Source organism: Brassica rapa, chromosome A10, assembly GCF_000309985.2.
Source record: "Brassica rapa cultivar Chiifu-401-42 chromosome A10, CAAS_Brap_v3.01, whole genome shotgun sequence".
In the NCBI taxonomy this organism is placed as follows: domain Eukaryota; kingdom Viridiplantae; phylum Streptophyta; class Magnoliopsida; order Brassicales; family Brassicaceae; genus Brassica; species Brassica rapa.
In genome coordinates, this window is record NC_024804.2 from 9525461 (window position 1) to 9547467 (window position 22007).

At 31.9% G+C, this 22007-nt stretch overlaps 3 protein-coding genes across 7 annotated transcripts; 2 read left to right on the forward strand and 1 right to left on the reverse strand.

Moving 5' to 3' along the window:
• Positions 1 to 3399: 3399 nt before the first annotated feature.
• Positions 3400 to 6681, forward strand: LOC103844803. 5 transcript variants are annotated; one of them, XM_033282485.1, is made up of 6 exons: positions 3420 to 4583; positions 4646 to 4911; positions 5003 to 5311; positions 5553 to 5866; positions 5952 to 6012; positions 6129 to 6633. In XM_033282485.1, exons 3-6 carry the CDS (start codon positions 5164 to 5166, stop codon positions 6275 to 6277), a joined length of 672 nt encoding a protein of 223 aa, XP_033138376.1. In that variant the 5' UTR covers positions 3420 to 4583; positions 4646 to 4911; positions 5003 to 5163; the 3' UTR covers positions 6278 to 6633. The 5 variants fall into 5 exon arrangements, with proteins under 5 accessions (XP_033138379.1, XP_033138376.1, XP_033138375.1 ...); XM_033282486.1 differs by having other exon boundaries at positions 3446 to 4911; positions 5003 to 5093; positions 5196 to 5311; positions 6129 to 6681; XM_033282488.1 differs by having other exon boundaries at positions 3400 to 4911; positions 5952 to 6008; positions 6089 to 6633.
• A 308-nt stretch (positions 6682 to 6989) lies between these two features.
• LOC103844804 lies at positions 6990 to 10830 on the reverse strand. The gene has a single exon (XM_033282483.1). The coding sequence runs from the start codon at positions 10238 to 10240 to the stop codon at positions 9173 to 9175; it is 1068 nt and encodes a 355-aa protein (XP_033138374.1). The 5' UTR covers positions 10241 to 10830; the 3' UTR covers positions 6990 to 9172.
• A 9631-nt stretch (positions 10831 to 20461) lies between these two features.
• On the forward strand, positions 20462 to 21117 carry LOC103844805 (arabinogalactan protein 22). The gene is made up of 2 exons (XM_009121622.3): positions 20462 to 20705; positions 20819 to 21117. The coding sequence occupies exons 1-2, from the start codon at positions 20588 to 20590 to the stop codon at positions 20890 to 20892; spliced, it is 192 nt and encodes a 63-aa protein (XP_009119870.1). The 5' UTR covers positions 20462 to 20587; the 3' UTR covers positions 20893 to 21117.
• Positions 21118 to 22007: the final 890 nt, after the last annotated feature.

Consider the following 22007-nt stretch of genomic DNA (forward strand, 5'->3'; position numbering starts at 1 on the left):
AACTACATTAAACATATGTAGATTACCATTTTTCACTTAAGAAAATACGGTTTATCTCCATAATGTCAATCTATATACTAATAAAAGAGACCTTTTGAGGCTCCGTAGAGCGTCCACATCAGCAAAAAAAGACTTCTCCCGAAAGATGACACGTGGCATAAAATATAGTTTTACATTCTATACTAATAAAAGGGACCTTTTGAGGCTCCGTAGAGCGTCCACATCAGCAAAAAAAAAACTTCTCCCGAAAGATGACACGTGGCATAAAATATAGTTTTACATTTTAATATTACTAATTTTTGAAAATTATAAATAATATGTAAATATACAACATAAAAAAATGGAAAAACTACATTAAACATATGTAGATTACCATTTTTTCACTTAAGAAAAGACGGTTTATCTCCATAATGTCAAATTACCGTTTTATAAAAAAAACAAAAACATTACATATAATTTCGAAAATAATAAATATATGTAAACATACAACATAAAAAATAGAAATACTACATTAAACATATGTAAGATTACCATGTTACATTTTTATTTTAAAAAACAAATAATATGTAAACATACAACATAAAAAATGGAAAAACTACATTAAACATATGTAAGATTACCATTTTTCACTAAAATAAGACGGCTTATCTTCATAATGTAACATTACCATTTTGTAAAAAAAAATATTATATATAATTTCGAAAATAATAAATAATATTTAAACATACAACATAAAAAATAGAAATACTACATTAAACATATGTAAGATTACAATTTTACATTTAAAAATAACAATAATATGTAAACATACAACATAAAAAATGGAAAAACTAAATTAAACATATGTAAGATTACCATTTTTCACTAAAAAAAAGGTTTATCTCCATAACGTAACATTACCATTTTATAAAAAAAGAAAAAAAACATAAATATAACTATTTGACTATTTGTCCAAGTTCTTCTATTAAACATTGCCATTTTACATTAAAAATGGAAAAATACATTAAAATTTAAACATCTATCTTAAAATATAAAATATATATATTAACTAAATATAAAGTATAATAAAGAGAAATACTCAATATATAGAAAAATAAATAATAAGTAAATATTATAAATATATAAATATACGAATTATATATACAATAATAAGTAAATGCATAATTTTTTAAAAAATGGAAAGAGTACATTAAATATTAAACATCTATCTTAAAATGTAAAATATAGATTTAAATAAATAGAAAGTATAAGAAAAAGAAATACACAACTTAAAAACAATGGAAAAAGTATATTATGATTTAAACATCTATCTTAAAATGTAAAATATAGATATTACGCAAATAGAAAGTATAAGAAAAGGAAATACACAATTTAAAAAATGAAAAAAGTACATTAGTATTTAAACATCTATCTTAAAATGTAAATCTATCTTAAATTATAAAATTATTTGTAAATAGAAAGTATAAGAAATAGAAATACACAATATAAAGAAAAATAAATAATAAGTAAATATATAATATAAGTAAATACCCAATTTAAAAAATGGAAAATTACATTAAGATTTAAAAATATATCTTAAAATTTAAAATATAGATATTACGTAAATAGAAAGTATAACAAATGGAAATATACAATTTTAAAAAAAATGGAAAACGTACATTAAGATTTAAACATCTATCTTAAAATGTAAAATAAATATATTACGTAAATAAAAAGTACAAGAAATGGAAATACATATACAGGAAAATAAATTATAAGTAAATAATGTAAATATATAATATATGAATTATATATAATAATAAGTAAATACACAATTTTTTAAAAATGGAAAAAGTTCATTAAGCATTAAACATCTATCTTAAAATGTAAAATATATAATATAAGTAAATACACAATTTAAAAAAAATGGAAAAAGTACATTAAGATTTAAATATATATTTTTAAATATAAAATATAGATATTACGTAAATAAAAATATAAGAATTGTTTTTTAAAAAAAAAGGAAAAAGTTCATTAAGCATTAAACATCTATCTTAAAATGTAAAATATATAATATAAGTAAATACACAATTTAAAAAAAATGGAAAAAGTACATTAAGATTTAAATATATATTTTTAAATATAAAATATAGATATTACGTAAATAAAAATATAAGAAATGGAAATAAACATTTTAAAAAATAGAAAAAATACATTAAGATTTAAACATCTATCTTAAAATGTACATATCTCTTAAAATGGTAGTAAATTATATAAAAATTGAAATACCACATTAAACAAAAAAAAAACAAAAATTTATAGTTTTACATCAAGAAAATCTTTATAAAACTCATTATTCCATCAACCTCACCCTATCAAGGAAAACTTCAAAGCACTCGAGCAAAAAAATGGTTCCACCATCAACTTTTGCCGTCCCAAAAACCTTTAATGACCTTGAATGAGATTTTTTATAACAACAAACTTTTTGTTAGGTGGATTCATTGTTGGGAAACCCGCAACTTTCAAAAGCCAAACTTATTTATGGGAATTGAATTGCTTTTCATAGACTCAAAGGTATTCTTACAAATTTAATTAATCTAATCCATAATTTTATTGTTAATATTCATAGTAACTCTTTCATGATCAAACTATTACAGTTAATAACCATTCAAGCGTTTATCCCGAAACACTTCCTTCCTCACCGAATCAGGTATTGGTTCATGTTGGTTTAGTATTGTTTTTGGTTTATTAACCGGTTTAGGATGGTCCTATTGTAAATATAATTTAAATTGGTTTAGCATATATTATGCTTAAAATAACTTAAATTAAATAATAGTAATGTTATGCTTAAAATATAATTTTAGAGAGTTTTCAAATATAGTTTACAGAACATTATAGGTGATGAATTTAATTTACTAAATTCATTTATTTCTTAAAACTAAGTTTTTTTTTTTTAAAACATACTGAGTTATAAATATCAATGATGGATTGGTGTGTATAACATGAAGACAAAATATAAATATTTGATTTTCAAGATAAGAAATTCAGTTTTTATTCAGTTACTCAATATATAATATCTTAAATTTGTTTTTTTAAAAATATACATAATTTATATATATATTAATGTTCCAAACTTAAACTATTATATTATATATGAATAATTTTTAAAATAAATATAATTTCTGATTTTAAAAAAATAAAAACAATAAATTGTTATTTTCAAATAATGGATGTAATTTACATAAGATACGTTTTGATATATCATTATTTTCTATTTCCAGAAAACAATAAATTGTTAAACATCAATATCATCTAGGTTAAGTATACGAATATCACAAATTCAAACATCACAAAAAATATTTACATAAAAATTATAATACAATAATTTAATCAAAAAATACAATTAAAAAAAACAATATTCAAAAGAACAGTTATCCCCTATATATTAAAAGAGAAGCATTACAACATATTTTTGTAGCCACATGTCATCACCACAATCATTCTTAGAATCCTTAGAAAAATATGTTGGTCCATATAAATATATAATAATTTTTTTATTAAACTAACCATAAATTAATCATAAATGTTCTTCATTGTTTTCTTAATTTCGGACCCATAAGAACTATAAGTACTACATTCCGTTTAGCATAGTTTTCAAAATCGGTTTTCTATTTTTATACTTTCACACCAAATGTTACATTCTCATTTCAATGAATAAATTCTCCTCGCTTACATGTGTTGTCCTTATGCTTCAAATTAATAGTTATAACTTTATCTCCTTTAAAACAGCAATGAACAATCTTCTCAAAAACCGTAATGCACACTTTACTTGGAACCTAAGATACTTCAAATAAGTTTGTAGGTGTTGAGCTGAGTGACATAATATACACGCCCACACACATAAGAGTCCAAATTATAGAAACACACAATTCACCAACAAATTATGGACTACTAACTATAAAAAAAATACAATAAGAAAGTCCACATACACCTCAAACATAATCCCTACAAACCCTAAAACCATTTAAGACCATAATGTCAAAAAAATACACTGCTTTTGCAAAAACGAACAAAATACAACGAAAGTATACAATTATATAATTACATAGAACACATGACTGACCCTATTTCTTATATAATAACAATTTATATAAAATATATAGTCTAACTATTTTAATTATTTTTTTAATTCTCATCCCGCCCGTAGGGCGGGCCGACCCTAGTATCTTATATATATAAAGTAGGCTTGTACTCTGCCTACAGCCTTCCACATCATCAATCAGCTAGGGGCAATTCATGCCACGTGTATCCAAAATCTTAAATGTTCTGATTTCGTTTTGTTTTTTGGGCTTTCGTTTTAAAATTGGGCTGTAACTAATTTGTGCACTGGTAATGCTTTGTCCACAAAATTACAAATTTAATCTAAAAAAATCTATGACGATACCGCTTCACCTCCACTTCGGAGCGCCGGAGTAACGTTATGTAATTATGACATACAATGGAGGAAACCCTCTATGTCCTCTTCAACGCATCTTCAGTTCGTCACTGGAAGTGGGAGCCCTCTCCAAATCCCTCCATTCCAGCGACCTCATAGATCCCAAAAGGTACTTCTAATTTCTATTTATTTTTTCCCTTTAATGTTCACTGCTTTCGTACTTTTTTATAGATGCTCACAGTCTCTGCCAAAAGTAACCGGCTCAATACCTTCAAACACATTCTGAAGGAAGGATCTCCTATGAGATGAGAGTTTTTTATGTCACCAGAAGCAACCAAAACTTCAGATTTGTTGCCAGCCCTGTTGCTATTAGATTCACGGAGATACAAAATTTGATGAGATAGCAGAAACAATGAACCCTCTCCCGGTGGAACTTTTCAGGTTTAGTGATTACGAACAACTCATGTTATTGACTAATACAAACACGGATTTGTCAGGTGTGTTTCTCTTTTGATTCTTCTCAGCCATTCCCGAGAAATACTTTTCATCGCACCTGAAACTATCATTACTACAATTGTTTGGTTTCAGATATTGCTGGTGAAGTGAGGGATATTAAAACCATTTACAATTAAGAAAGCCAGAGCACTCAACTTATTATGCCTAATATAAGAAGTCACAGGTTCATAAAAACGACATCCCCTTTATTTTGTTAACCTTTTTAAGACCAAGGTTAGTTTTAATATATCAAAATGTTTTGCATTTCATCTCTTCCACTATGCAGGGACACCACTCTTTGTCTTAGTGTTCTTGAAGGACTTGCCATGCTTCTCCATAATAAATTAGTAACGTCTGGTGTTGAGCCTTTAGTGATGAACATCAACCTTAAATTAGTAGGAGGTAGACTTATATCTCCACACTCATGTTCTTCTTTTCTGTTTATGTTTTTTGCTGGCACTTTGCAATTTCTAATAAGTTAGTTTTTAAAGCTTGGATATACGCAAGAAACTCATATAGAGCAAGTTTTCTGGCCTCCTCAGCACGTCGTTTGTACTTTGAGCATCTCTCCTTAGTGGAATCTCTTTCATATATTAACCCATGCCATTTGTTTCTTTTCCACCCCATTTGTTACTGAGTACAGCCGGTCAGAGTTACCTTAAAGGGTTAGGAGTTAGCGCAGAAAACCCCTCTGACACATTCCTTACCCTCGGATCTGTAGCAGTGAGTAAGGTTGTTCATCTACTTCTACAAAATATGGAGATGTCAAAGAAGATTGAATCTATAACAGTATCAGAGCCCAATAACTACATCCTGAATTCACCGCCTCAGGTTAGAACACTAACGTCAACTTATGATCCTTTATTATCTGTCTCTGATGGGCCTGACTCTGCAGTGTTTGTTACTTTTAACGCTGAGATGACAAAATTGACCAATATTTGTGCTTCACTGGTCATGGTATCAGTCACCGAGTAACCCATTATATCTATGTATATCTTCTCATGATTTTTGACGTTGTTTACTTTGACATTTTGTGATACAGCACGTAGGCGTTGAAGACCCACATGTCAGGGCCCTCCCACAAGGCCTCCAAGATATTGTAGGCAAGATATTCACTTTCGCTTTACAAATTCAATCTCTCTTTTAAGCATCACTCTTTCCCTGTCTCACGAATTTCAGTCGTCACCAGCGCCCATTAATAGCTAATTTTGCGGTCCAGGTGAGTTCAACAACTTAGAACTTAAGTATTTATCCTCCTTGCAAGACTGGCATATTTTCAACGGTAATGACAACCCCGGCGATGTTATGGCGGGAGCTGCATCCTTAACAACACATTCCTCTCATGGTGTGTACAACAGTGTTCTGTGACCAGTAGAAGGTTCAATAGTCAAGGTATGATTGAAGAAAACAGAGGCGAGGCAGCTCTACTACGAGCTCGACCTGTTGTTCTTGAAATGACCGCGGAGGAGCCAACAGTTACAGAGGATAAACACTCTGTAAAGAAGGCACGCGTTGAGTAAAATCTCAAGGGAGTCTATGACCCTCATGTCGTCGACCACATCTACGCTGGAGTTTTCTCAAATTTAGCATAATAATGAAATAGGACTACAACTCATTCCCACCCGTTATGTTAGGGTCTTTGTTTTTTTTTTCAAAATTTCGTATGTCTCAAGTAAGCAGCTCTCTTTTTATAAGTATATAAATAACAACTCCTACTTTCCGAACTCAGAGAAAGCTCTGACTTGAAGGTTCAATTTAGTCACTTATTTTAAGCACCAGTTTACAACAGTCAAGTTCTTGACTCATAGAAAATGTTCCTACCATGTATCACACACTTGACGCAACCCTCAACCGTAGATTATCATTTCCTGCCACACATTTTATTTGTCAAACTAATCACTGCTGTAGTACGAATTTCTTCAAAAAAAAAGTCATGGCATGTGCACATGTATCAATCAGATGTAGCCACTTAAGGACCTAACTAGCTAAAAGGCCAATTATCAATGGAAGCGGACCCTCCTGATAGTGCTTGAGATTTGACTTCTCTTTTTGCGTCTCATTTTTCAGAGTTTTCAATCACTGCTTTTTTTTTATTCACCGCTTATTGTCTTATGTTTCGTTCCTTCCAAGTTTTTATTAGAATTTTCAAAATTTTGGTTAAACCTTTCCCTCCCCTCTTTTCAGGTTTTGACTAAGACATTGTCCTTAAAATTTCATGTGCACATGTTTAGTGATTTATATTTACTTGATGGCACCAAGGATCTTTAATATATACGGCCAATTAGTCTCCCCAACCGTTACAAATAATACATCTCGACAAAACCAACACTTATAGTAAGTGTCTACATAAGCTCAAAGCCTCACTTGATGGCCTCTCACATATACCACTTGACAACAAATATATAGAACATTATCTTAATATTGACACCTAGCCAAACACTTATGGACTTCTTCGTCTGTATCATTCGTATTTACTCTCTTTTTGGTCAAAAAGAAAAGACCAATCTTGATGATAAATATTATATGTTTGGTTTGTCTGGAAAACGGTTATGTTGTATACATAAGCCAAATTACATTTCATGATAACCACAATACAAATACATGTTATTAGACAAAATAGCTCAAATTCAAAGGTGAAACCACATTTCCCATCACATAATCTCTTTTCTCCAGAATTAGTGCTACTTTCTAATGTGGACTAATTGCTAAATAAATAAATAAAATATACTACAACACAATTACCATTTCTAATATTTAATTTACAATATAAAAAGTAATATATAACACCAAAATTTATAATAAACTAACCTCTAAGGCTCTAACCATTCAATTATCCCAAATTCTTAATTATAGAAAACTCTACCTGTCCATAATATATTTTTCATTTTTAACCTAATGCTTGCAGTTTTATCAATAATCTTCTGTTTACTATCGTACTTAAAATAGAAAAATATTCAAAATAATTATGTTTTCCATGATTTTTAAGAAAATGTGAGATATACTTATGATATTTAAAAAATGGTAAAACTTAATGTTACGATTCTAAAAACCCATCAAAATTTTAAAAAATTATATATTTCACGTTCATTTACTTACCCGCCCGTAGGGCGGATTAACCCCTAGTGATCTATAATTGTAAGGACCAAAATGTAAATAAAAAGATGAAACTTCAAATTTGAAGTTTTGAAAAGTGAAACTCTATATTTGGAGTTTCACTCTATATTTGGAGTTATAAAGTTTCTTTCGGAGATGCTCTAATGTGCCATGGTATGATTACATATTATGAGTTTCATCATCTATGAAAGACAAATACCGTAGGTAATGATTATGTTCCTAATACGAATGTGTTTCCTGAAAAATAGCTTAGCTCAATTTTGTTTTCTTTTCCGATTTACAGCATCAAGAAAGTTAGATATGAACAGAAGAGTACAAGACAAGATCAATAGCACAATTAGGCCTCTTAGAATTTTTGTTTTTTTTTAAAAAAAAAACCCATTAGAATATGGGTCCCTGCACCGGTGGGAGCTAACGACGATTGTTTGACCTTGTGCTAGTGAATCTCCACTCTAATTTAAACAAACAGCAAGGTATGACACAAAGTGGATTATGATTCTTGTGCTTCGACCTTTCTCCTTCGATACCTTAACTATTCTTGCTTCTTCATCACTCACCGAATCACAATCATCATCACCAGCTAAAACATTTTTGCACTAGCTAAAACGGCATATCTGGAACACTTGTGAACTCCTCTGCTACTAGTCCTACCATTTGAATTTTTTACAATAATAAAAGTACAACTTTATCGTTTCACATAGCTGAAAATGTCTGCTGTAGGCTTCTTTAAATGTTTAACTGTTTTGCACAAAACACAGAATGAGATGATACTTTGCAGTTCTGCTTCAGAAATATACAAATGGTGCTTATCCTCCCACTCAAGCCTTTCCTTTTTTTTCTTGCTTTCAAAGATTCCTAACAACAACATGAAACACATGCCTTGTAACATCTAAAGAACAACCTCAGCAAGGGATAAGCAAAACACATCAGACTCTCATCGTATGCACAAAAGCAGTGGTGCTCGCATCACTACTTGGAGAGACTCTTGGGAATATTCTAGAGACGCTAATATTTTGTTAAAATCACCAAAGCACAATGCATAGATAGCTTTCCATTATAAAGTCACAACACAAAAAAAAAACACACACTCAATAGAGCTTAAACATATAAAACTAAAAAGACTCTTTATACTCCAAACTACTATTCTTATCAGTTCCACTTTTGAGCAGCCAGATCGACAATAGTGATTTCGTCGACATCCATGATTTTGACGCGACTAGGACGCATGTGGCGAACAGAGCAAGCAGGGAAACAGAAAGATTCAGTCATTGTGAGGAAAATGCAGAGATCACCAATATCTTGAGTGTAAACAGCGTTACCTTCCTCGTCTATCTTGAAGACCATTAAAGCTTTTGTTTCCATTCTCTCTATGGTCTTGGACGTCCTTTTGTACCATTTGACCATGAAAGTTTCACCGGTGGTTCTTGACTCCACCAAGTGTTCGCTGGTGTTGCACGAGTACAGAAGCTCCCGTTTGGCCTTGCTCATCTCCGGAAGGTTTTGAAATTGAAGTCTCTGAATCTTTGGTGTGTCCTTGTGTTTGCGGAGATCCCATGATCCAACAAGGTGGCCTCCAGATCCGACAATGCGAAACATGTCCTCTTTCTCAGAGTACATGACAGGGGAGGAGAAGAAACAAGGGTTTGAGATTCTGATGTGGATTCCCTCCACTTCGACTTGAGCATGTCTACGACTTATGAGTTGAGATATGCTGAGTTGAGGTCCCAAGAACTTGACAGCCACAACACGGTACTCTTCCTCTGGAGAAGATGAGGACATCGCCACGTTGGTGACCACTTGGGCTTGGCAAAGAGGCAGACTTTCAAGAGCAGGTAACCAAATTCTTTCATGATCAGGACGCTTCCCCCGGTGTGTGTAGAGACACACCCTGCCGTCCACCAAAGACGTTATCCATCCATTGGTTGATCCTATCAATTCCGGTGCCTCCATAAAATCATAAGGCGAATCCAAATCAAAAGGAATCATGTCACCATCCCTCCTAACCATGATTCTTGCGAGTTGTGGTCTACAAGGATCAGCGCAGTAGATGAATTTAGGAAGGGTTTGCGTTTGCGGCAAGGATGCAGATGAGAGGCTATTAGAGTGAAGAGGAGAGCATCTTACCAACACTGGTGCCCTCAGGCATAGCTCCAAGGGCTGGTTGAGAATTAGAGACATGAATAAATTTACCGTAATTGATAAATTGGTGATGTTCATTGTTCACATTAATAATTCAATACAGATGAAGTGACTTGTTCACCAAGTTTTCCATCTCCATATTAATTAACCCTAATTCTCATTTACTTCACTTTTCCATATACTGTATTTTCTCTGGTTTCAACGGGTAGACTTTTAAACATTTATGGCAATATTTTGAAAACAGGGAAAATGATGAAGCCGTTAAACATTTCAGTCATGATTTCACCCGGATTAATCGGGTTTTAGTATTAATACTTCTAGAAATATATATTGTTATATATTTTTTGCTACATAAAATTGTATATCACGATTTGCCTTTATTGTTGTAACATAAAATTAGGTTAGGTCATGTATCTCTTATATATTAATTGAGAAACGTATATTGTTTTGTAGTCACGTGTCATCATGAGAATGAAATTCAGATTTATTAGAAAAATAGGTTGATCCATCTTAACTTATACTATAATTTTTATTAAACTAACTATTAAATTGATAAATAGTATACAAAAAAATATTTTCGCACTTTCTTTAAATAAAAACTATGGAATTGCCTAATATGGTTAATATATATATATGACAATTAATGATTATGAATAATAAATATTTGATAATAACTTTTGTATCTTAGCTCCTTTTTTAGTTTTATATTATTAAAAGATATTAAACAACCACATTAACCATATAATAAACAAAATTAATTTTTTTCTTATATGTTATATTTTGAATCTTTAAAACGACTATAAATTACTAAAAACGTTAAATCTCTCACACTAAAATTTTGTGATCAATGGTTTAATTTTTTTTTGTAATAACAAGATACAAATGATCATAAATCGTATGAATATGAAGCCTCATTTACTAGATATTCATATTATATATTAATATAGTTTAAAATTAAACTATATAACATAGAAAAATACTTAAATATGATTATTTCAAAAAATTTATTGAAAAGTATTGAAATCTTAATATTTTAATTTTAAAATTTGCATTCAAAAAATCGCACATTAGAAATTAGGGCTGGGCAAATAAACCGAACCCAAAAATCTGAATCGAACCCGATCCGATAAAAATGAATCCGAACCGATCCGAACCTGACATAAATACCGAATGGATCCTGTTTTTTGGTATTTTGGGTTATGGGTATTATCCGAACCGAACCCGAACCTAAATGGATATTCGATAGAACCCGAAACATTTAAAATCACAAAAAAAACTTCTACCAAATATGATCTTAATTCTTAATATGTATCCAAAATACTTTAAGATATTATTGAACTTTTAAAGTAATTATCTGTTACATGAAGGTTGATGGTGGAATATAGCGGTTGATACATGAAGTTTTTAGATTTTGGTTTTGTTTTTATTGAATAATGAACTTATTTTTTGTTTTATGATTTCATTTATATGGTTTTCTTTATATCACTAACTATGTTTATCTTTCGCTTGATTTTGAATGATCACGTTTGATATTTTTTCTTATTTTTGAATCGATTTTACTTATGTTTTGGCTATTAAAATATGTACAAATCATGTATTTTAAATCCGAAGAACTGATTTCATTTATGTTTTAGTTACAAAATAGGTACAAATCAGGTATTTTTAAACCGAAGAACCGATTGGGACCCGAACCCGAAAGTACAATGGGTTATACCGGTTCTTTGAAGATTTACTAACCCCGACCCGAACCGATAGAACCCGAACCGGTCCCGAACCGAACTTTTATATAACCCGAATGGGGTTGATTTTGATAAACCCGAAAAATCGAAACCCGAATGGATAAAACCGAAATCCGATTGGGACCCCGAATGCCCATGCCTATTAAAAATTTTGTGTTTATCACATGAGTATGAATTCTCAATAATAAATATTTATATTAAAATATAATATACATGTTTTTTTATCATCATACTATATATCGATGTCCATGTCATTGAAATTTTGTTATATACCATATAAAATAAATAAAATGATTGTTTTGATTTATTTGATAAAGTAAAAAAGTATCTTAAGTAAACAAGATGTATTGTTTATTTTTATGTGTTTACTCTAATTTAATTATATACATAATACGTAAATGAATACAAATAAATAATAGTAGATAAAAATTATTTTTATATATAATATTAATTCCACGCAATTGCGCGGGTCTTAAGCTAGTGTATATATATTGATAAGACATGAGACCAGTACACAATATATTTTTACACCAACTTATATAACATATTCGGGCTAGTATTTGAGAGGATTTGAAATAGGCGTTATACCAAGACCCGAAAACTTGAATCAAAACCGATCCGAAAATACCCGACCCAAAACCGAACCGAAAATTTATAAGTACTGATATATGGTGTTTTATACATCTTGTATATATGCTTTTAAATTGGTTTTCAAGTCTTTATCGAGTCTTCCTAGTCATTTTGGAGTCATTACAGGTCTGGAGTTGCATTGGATGGGAGATGGATCAGCTGGAACAAAAGAGGCAGAAAACAATGCAATTTGGTGGTTTTCACGCAGAACAGTCTTGATGACTGTTCCGGATAGCAGAGCAACCCAAGTGACTGTTCCGAGTGAGTGTTCCAGCGGCAGAGATTTTTTAGGAAACTACAATCATTACGGGATTTGCCCTAATTATCCCTATTTTCTCTCCCAGCCGCCTGTGGCTTTGATATATCATATTTTCGGTTTCTTTTTATCATTCTACGCTATTCTAGACAGAAGAAAACCATTGGAGACTTTTGTGCTTTTGGATTGTAAAGGGAGAAGGCTCCATCTCTCTCACCATAGAGAAGATTATCCTGAACCCTCTTTCTATCTCTTTTATTTACATGAAGTCTTATTCAGAATTGATCTCTGTGTTTTCTCTGTTCATGGCTGAGTAGTCAAATTGCTTAGTCTAGGGTGTTCGGGTGTTAGATCCGTGAGTTAAACATAGATAAGTGAAACCATTGATTGTCTTCATTCATAACTATTCTTAATGCTTGCATTAATCTGGCCGCTTAATGTTAGATCCTAGGTTTAACCTGTTCATTAACCGTGTAATAGGTTGCTAGATCTGTTATGAATGAGCCTAGCATCCCTAATCAGCGAAAGTAGATATTAGGGTGTTTGGTGAACCTATCGGACTTGATCTCTATTGCTTGCTGTCGCATCTTGATCCAAACGAGAGTTTAGGTATCAAGATCGATCAGCATAGGGGGCAGTTCCACGACAGTGGGCTGTTGTACTTGAGTGATCCGAGTTCTAGACTTGCTCTTAATTAAACTTGAATAATTGTTTGGCTCACACTTGCTTAACACCCGACCAAACCACCCTAGGCTAGCATTTTAATCATCTGAAATCTTTAATTAATCTTTTTACTTGCTTGTTACGAAATCAACTTTAAAACCCCCATATTGTTTTAGCTTGATATTGATCCCATAAAGATAAAGTGTAATAGTTGGTCTCTGTGGATTCGATCCTAAAGTGCTACATCGACATACCATTCGATTGTGGTAGTGTGCACATTAGGTTATTTGGTGTGCGTATACACGTAATATCAAGTACCTATTGGATACAAAATTCTTCTATCCAAAAGAGCTAGAACCGAATAGATCCGAACAGATAAAAGAACCGATTAATACCTGAATAAAAATATGAATATCCAAAACTATGATTTTTGTGTTCAATTTTCTATATTTTATTTTATGATTTAGTTGAAATATATTTTTGTAGTATTTTGAAGTAATATGAAGCTTTAAATGGAAAATTTAAAGTTTTAAAATATTTTATTTTAATTATTAATAGTTTATTTTAAAGTATTTTGCAAAATTTTAGATATATATATATATATATATATATATGACATATTTTGACTAAATTTGCTGGGTTTAGTTATTTCGTGTCTTTTTCAGATCATAGATATCCAAATCCGACCCAGACCCAATATGGATCTGAAAATTAAAAGTAGTTTTATAGGTATTTTAATTATAGTCATGAACCGACTCGGACCCGAGAAGAACAAACCTGAACTCGAACCAAAAATTCACAAGTACCTATTGGATCTAAATGTCTAGGATCCGAAGCACTCGTACCCGAAGTACCTATTAAGAGCTTCAAATTGATTGTTCATGGTGGTTGGTGTATTGATGACAATGGCAATATGGTGAATACTTGAGGAAAGATGAGGGTGATAGAGTAAAATATGCATTTAAAAAAAATGATGGCATTTTCATGAATAATCTGAACTTTAGGGATGAAAGAGGCAAGTCAAAGTTTAAAACAAAACATGGGTTTGAGGGTGATAGAGTAAAATATGCATTTAAAAAAAATGATGGCATTTTCATGAATAATCTGAACTTTAGGGATGAAAGAGGCAAGTCAAAGTTTAAAACAAAACATGAGTTAGTTTTGTGTTTGACTTCAAGTTTTGAGTTATATTTGCCAAAAACCCTTTTAATTATTACTTAAAAGGGGTCAGCCCAAAAACGATTACCAATTTCTTAGAGCATGATTATCCCCACCTCTTATGAAGGTTCTTAAGAGGTAGGACCCACAAAAAACTTAAGAGTTGGTGCTTAAACCCCTTCTCTAAGAGTTTGGTTCTTGAACTTTCGTGGGTCCCACTGACACGTGGCGATCCACGATTGGTTAATTTTTATTTTTAAAAAAAAAAATTAAAACAAAAAAAGAAAAAAATTAAAAAAGGGTTCTTAGGGGTAAAGATGCTATAAGGAAATCATTACTCATTCAAAAGTATTTAAAGTCGATTACTAGAATAATGGCAAGACTTAGAAAATTACAAAAGTCATGGTGACAATATTTTTGGACTTATTCTTAGGTCCACCCCCTAGGGTGAACCTCTAGGTTCACCAACCAATAAAATTGTCTTATTTAATATTCGATATCTTTTAAAAAAGGAAACAAAATATTGTCAAATTATATTATGTTTTTAAAATTAAAAGGTAAAAAAAATAATAATAATTACAAAAATAATATTTTACGTCGTCAGCATAACATTAAACCCTAAACCCTAAATTATAATCCCTAAACCCTTAATCCTAAACCCTAAACCCTTGGATAAACCCTAAACTCTAGGATAAATCATAAACTCTAGGATAAATCCTTAACTCTAAATCAAAATCACTATACACTAAAACATTCAAGCGTTTAGAGTTTAGGGTTTTAGTCGTTTTTTATTTAGAGTTTAGGATTTATCCAAGGGTTTAGAGTTTACCCAAGAGTTTAGGGTTTACCCAAGGGTTTAGGGTTTACCCAGGGGTTTAGGGTTTAGGATTTAGGGTTTAGGGATTAGGATTTAGGGTTTAGTGTTTTGTTGACAACATTAAAAATATTTTTTTTTTAAATCCTTTTTTTCTGTAACTATTATCTTTTTTTACTTTTTTATTTTAAAAACATAATATAATTTGAAAATATTTTGTTTCCTTTTTTAAAAGATATCTAATTTGAAATAATGAAATCATATTGGTTGGTGAACCTAGAGGTTCACCCTAGGAGGTGAACCCAAGAATGACTCATATTTTGGTGTATCTGCTTGCTCTGTTCGTCACATGCGTCCTTTTTTTTTTTTGTAAAGCAACATTCATTTCTTAACTTAGGATTGGTACATTAAACAGAGAGCTTGTCTGGCCACAAGGTCAGCTCTATTAATAACTAGTCTAGGGATAAATTTAAATTCAACAGCAGTAAATAGAGGAGATAAAAAGTTGAAAAGAACAGTGATCTCTAAATGTCTTCCTCTTGAATTCACAAGGTTAGTGAGAATCTGAAAGTCTGAAAAGATCAAGAGAGCGTTAATCCCACACTGAAGAGCAGATATCATGGCGTTTTGTAACGCCAAAGTTTCCGCAGCAAAAGGAGATGCCACATAGGAGGCAGTCGCTGAAAAAAGTCTTTTCCTGGAAAGGAAGAAAGACAAAAGTGATCTCTTCCATAATGGGAAGGAGGATGAATGTGATCTCTCCCAGGCTAAGGAGGAAGTTGTTGAAGCCTTTTGGTATAACACCAAGTGAAATATACCCTTAATGGCATGATTATCGGGAATGATAAAGCTTGTAGAATTTGATGGGCTGGAGAAAGTGTCAAGGCCCACTAGAGAAAACCATTTGGCCCAGCCCATATTTTTATTCCCATGAGGAATGGAGAGTAGAACGCTGGTGAATTACTGTAGCTCGGAAGATTCCTCGTCGATGGAGGCTTGCCTGCAACTGATTGGTCCTTTACTCTCAGGTAGGAGGAAAATAGCTGTGATAGAGGTCGGTAGCAGGTGGAGAATAGAGATAAAGCTAAAGGGTGGTGACGATCTCCGAGATCTGCTCGGGAAAGTTCTCGCTCTGGTACTGCACAGATCTGTAGAGATGGGCGGCGAGGAGGGATATGTCATGTCGAGGGATACAGGTGCCGGAGTCGTCGAAGAGGGAACATCTTGTGGCTCCGATGGAGCGTCCGGTGGGTCAGGAGGTTCTGGTGGTTGAGCAAGGTCGGGAAGCTCCGGAGAAAACAGATTTGGAGATTCCGGAACAAGCGAATTCAAAGTTGAATCCTTCACCTTCAGACTTGAACCAGTGGTAGCAATATTGGAAGAAAGGTTTCTCACCGGAGACATAGATCTTTCAGGAACACAGCCGGACGAGAAACGCAGTCTTCTAAGTTGTAGGAGGTCTTCACCTTTTGGTGAAAGGGTTCTTCGGGTAAACCCAGCATGAGTCCCGAGAGTGAGAAGCATAGCTTCTCAGGAGAGAAGAACAGCGGAGAGGGTCAGGCACCAAACGTCCATGCTAGATCGGAGTTGAAGCTTTGTGTGGATGGCGGCCGCCTTGGAATTCGTGTCTGAGAGAAAACACTAGGGCCGCCACATGCGTCCTAACCGCGTCAAAATATGGATGTCGATGAAATCACAATTGTGGATCTGGCAGCTCAAAATTGGAACTCATAAGAATAGTAGTTTGGAGTCTAGAGTCTTGTCTTTTCTTCTAAAAAACATTTCAAATGTCAAATATATTTATCATAGCTATTATCTGTGAGATTGTTATGCATATGCTCTTGGCGAAACTTTCCTATCATCTATCATTAAAGAAAGCATTTTTAGTTAATATGTTTAAGCTATATTCAGTGTGTTCTTTGTGTTTTGACTTTATAATGGAAACATATATATGCAAGTGACACTGCGTTGGTGATTTTAACAAAATATTAGGGTCTCTAGCAGGGCCGTCTCAAATTAATTTTAGGCCCTGTTCAAAAAAAAAATTAATCGTACATTTTATCAAGTAATTTTAAAATTTAATAACTTTGTCTGATTTTTTTTAATTATAAGTTCTAAATTTAGCATTATATTTAAAATTTTAAAGTTTCTAACCATAATTTATCTATATATTTTGAAAAATTCTTAAATTTTTTATTTTTATATTTTGGGGCCCTGTTCAACCGTTCCACTTGCGCGTGCTGTTAGACGGCCCTGGTCTCTAGAATATTCCCAAGAGTCTCCACAAGTAGTGACGCGAGCACAACTACTTTTGTGCATATGTTCAGTCCAGGCTTTACCGTGATTTCAATAAAGCTGTATATAAGCAGCCCTTCGCTTACACACTAAGAGTCTGATGCGTTTTGGTTACCCTGCTGAGGTTGTTCTTTAGGTGTTACAAGGCATGTGTTTCATGTTGTTGTTAGGAATCTTTGAAAGTAAGAAAGAAAGGAAAGGCTTTGTGTGGGAGGATAAGCACCATTTGTATATTTCTGAAGCAGAACTGCAAAAGTAACAAAACAGTTAACATTAAAAGAAGCCTATAGAAGACGATGCAGATATGTGAAATGAAAAAGTTTACTTTTATTATTGTAAATATTTCAAATGGTAGGAGGACTAGTAGCAGAGAAGTTCACAAATGTTCCAGCTATGTCTTTTTATACTGCAAAAATGTTTAAACTCTTTGAACACTCACTCATAGAATTAGTTCCACAGAATCAATTGTTCCTATCCATTTTTCAGAGTATGATGAACATGCCTTTTGATTCCTTCCTTTTGCAGTGTGCATAAAATTAATATAGAGATGCATTTGAATTTGTTCACTCTTTTTGTTCGGTCCTTAGAATAAAAACACACATTTTAGTTCAGTCGTAGGAAAAAACTAGAGTATGATGCACATATCTTTTGGCTCAATCCTTTTATTATTCATGTTTTCCATATTCAGCTAAGCCTATCATATGAGATTTCTTAGTCGTGTCAATTTTTTTTGTTATGTACAGACTTGTGAGTCTATTTTGTATATATTTAGAGGCAGCATCAGATCAGATTACTCACTTGCAGGCTCATCATCATTAACATAAAACATTCCAAAGCTTGATCTCTCTCTCTACACAATCTAAAAAAATATTGTATTCTTTGCTGAGATGTTTTACATATCACACTTCCTAATGTCATGCAAGAGATCATTTGCTAACTCTACAAAATTTCCACTATTAAATTCGAGCTATGAGTACCACATTATAAACTTCTCATCTCATAACAAACCACTCGCACTCATCATTTGAAGTTGTCTTTTAAAACACTATCATTGTTGCTACATCGTTATCCAAAATAATAGAGAACACTTTAATATAAACCATTTTCCTGATTTATGTTTTTGAATGATGAAATTATAGGCACTTGCATAGGACAATTTCACTGGAGATCCCTCGGGTGATTTGAAGAAATCAGTTGAGCAACTGCAAAGTTTCAAGTTTATTTTGAGATTTGCACAGATTTAGCATGATGCAAAACAAATATTCCAAATCTATGAAAACAGAGAAGTTTCATTCTTCGATGTTCCTCCATCTTCTTGACCATGACTTTGGATGTAAATCTCATTGTGGACATGTTTGTTTGGTGCACAAGGAGATTAACCATCCATTGGACGAAAAGGATTATTGGTTTTCGAGGTTGAGTGGAATTAGGAACTAAGGGGGCGACTGGTTTTCCCGCTACCACCCGCAAACGTATTTTTGCGGTTGGTAGCGGTTGTCGGCGGTTTGCAACAATTACTCAAATCCATTTAAACCGTTTCAAACCGTTTCGAATCTCATAAATTCAAAAGCTGACTCCAGCTAGCGTTTGCGGTTGCGGGAGGGTAAAAAAAATTTTTCTTAAAAACAATATATATACAAAAGTAAAAATATTTAATAAAAATTAAAATTGAAATTATGAAAATATTAAAATATATCTATTATATTTTAATTAATATTATAAAATTTTATAATAAAAACAAATTTCAATAAATTTTTGAAAATTAAAATTATAACTTTCTAAATATAAAAATTTTATATTTATTATAATTTTATGATTTTTGATATTTTTATAATTATATTAAATGTAAATATTGTTAATTTATTATTTGATTGTTACCGCATTTGGTAGTTAACCAGTCATAAGTCACCCGCAAACACACCAATTTTTAACCGCAGTACCAGTCGTACAAATCTCTTAAAACCGCTAGAAACCGCAACCTCCCGCATCCACAAACTCCCGCAACTGCGACCGCTGCGTTTGAACCAGTCAGACCCTAAATTATCGATCTTTTGTTTCTTTTGGCTTTAAATGAAGGATGATCTGGGCATATTATAATGAATTTCGAAATGAAATAAAATTTCGACGTACGATTTCTAACTCTAGCTAAAAGCCTAAAACCAAAGCATGCTGTTGTTCGAATAATATACAAAAGCACAAATGTTTGGTACATGATATTACTATCTAGTTGTTCGGGAATCTAATTAAAATAAGTAAATTTTATTTATTGAAAATGTACTTTAGCATCATATATATATAAATATATGTGTGTGTGTGTGTGATATGTGGATTCGGAATTTTTTTAGAAAAAAAAAAAGAACCAACAAACTTTTTTGAAACATTGATTAGATTTCTTGTCAATAAATGAAATGTTTGATTCGGTTTAGCCCTGAACCTGATTATTACAGTTCAGAAAATGAAAGTAGGACCGATACAGTAAACCTTCCTGAAAGGGAAAACTGCAAAAGCAGCAAAGTATGAGGGAAACAGGCTGGAGATACTTCCTTTTTATTTGATTCTTCTCAAACACAGCTTAAGAACAGAGCATAATTAACCGTTTCTCTGGTTAAACGTCTAGTTTATAATTAAATTAAAAAGACAACGCATCCACCAACAAGTGATTAGACAGAGAGGATTTGTGCGCTAGGTGCGTCCAAGACGTGTGGGCCCCACATTCCTTGACGCATGTCTTTTACTCCTATTTAAACGAATCTTAGCCTACTCTTGTTCTTTCACCAATCGGCATTTTTCTTGATTTTTGGTGAGAGACTTCATTAAAGAGAAAAAGGAGATTCCCTCGCCGGAATAATCACCGGAGATAAAGAAAAAGAATGGCGTCTCTAAAATTTCCATTGGAGATTCTCGCCGTCTTCGTCATTATCTCCGTGATTCTCTTGCCGATTGCTCATGCGCAATCACCTTCGCCTGCTCCTGCACCCACCAGCGATGGTATTATATATATATAAATTCTTCGATTAATTTTTTTATTAATATTTCCATGGTGGATCTAAGGAAATTAAAATGAAAATGATTATTGATATTTGATATTTGGGATATGGCAGGAACATCGATAGATCAGGGGGTAGCATATGTTCTAATGATGGTGGCTTTGGCGTTGACTTATTTCATCCATTAAACTTGATGGATCATCCAATTTGTTCTTTCTTCACAGTTATTTTGTGTTCTTAATTCTTTTGACGTTCTTTTGTTTATTTTGTTCTTGTGACGTGAGATTTGTAGAAAATCAAATGATAGCTAGGTTTTGAACATCATGCTGTTGTTCTGTTTTTGTTTGTTGGATGATTCGTGTAATTTATTTCTTCTTGTTTAATAAAAAATGTAATTATAATATTTTCTGTCATCGCATATTTTGATCATTTATTAAAATATTGATCCGAGAATGCAATACAAAATGGAATACAATAGAACATCTATAAATTAATAATGTTCGGGTTTTGAAATTTTATTAATTTAGATATATTAGTTTACAAAAAAATTCTTATTTAGATTTTTTATTTTAAAATATATTTATTCTAAGATAAGATAATATTCGATTTTAATATATAGACATTAATTGTTATTTTTTGAAATTTGACATTTATACTAATTTTATTATATTATTTGGTCTATATAATATATATTACATAGAACTTAAATGTAGTTTTAGATATAATATTACTAAATCTCACAAATATATATTAAGTGTTAAGAAAATATAAATATAATTCTATTGTGAATATAAAACAAACATTATAATAACAGATTCTTACTTATATAAAATACGCATACATATAAATTACTCCATCTATTTCATAATAAGTGTCATTCTAGCTGTTTTTTCTTGTTTCATAATAAATATTTCTCGGAAATATAACTTTTGTATAATTTTTAACGAAGAGTTTCCACGGTAAATTCTAGAGTTATTTTATCGACAAGTTATATATGGTGATTTAGACATCTTGAATATATGATTTCCAATTGGTTTTCAAGTCTTTATCGAGTCTTCCTAGTCTTTTACGAGTCATTACAGGAATGGAGTTGCACTGGATGGGAGATTGACCAATTGGAGCAAAAGAGGCAGAAAATAGAGCAATTTGACCAATCGTGCGGAACCTGTTCCAGCGGCAGCAATTTTTAAGGAAACTACAAGTTATTAAGAAAACCAGACCCTAAAGCTACATTGTTGGGATTTGCTACCTTGTAAAGAGAGACGGCTCTATCTCTCTCGTCTATAAAAGATTATCTTGTACC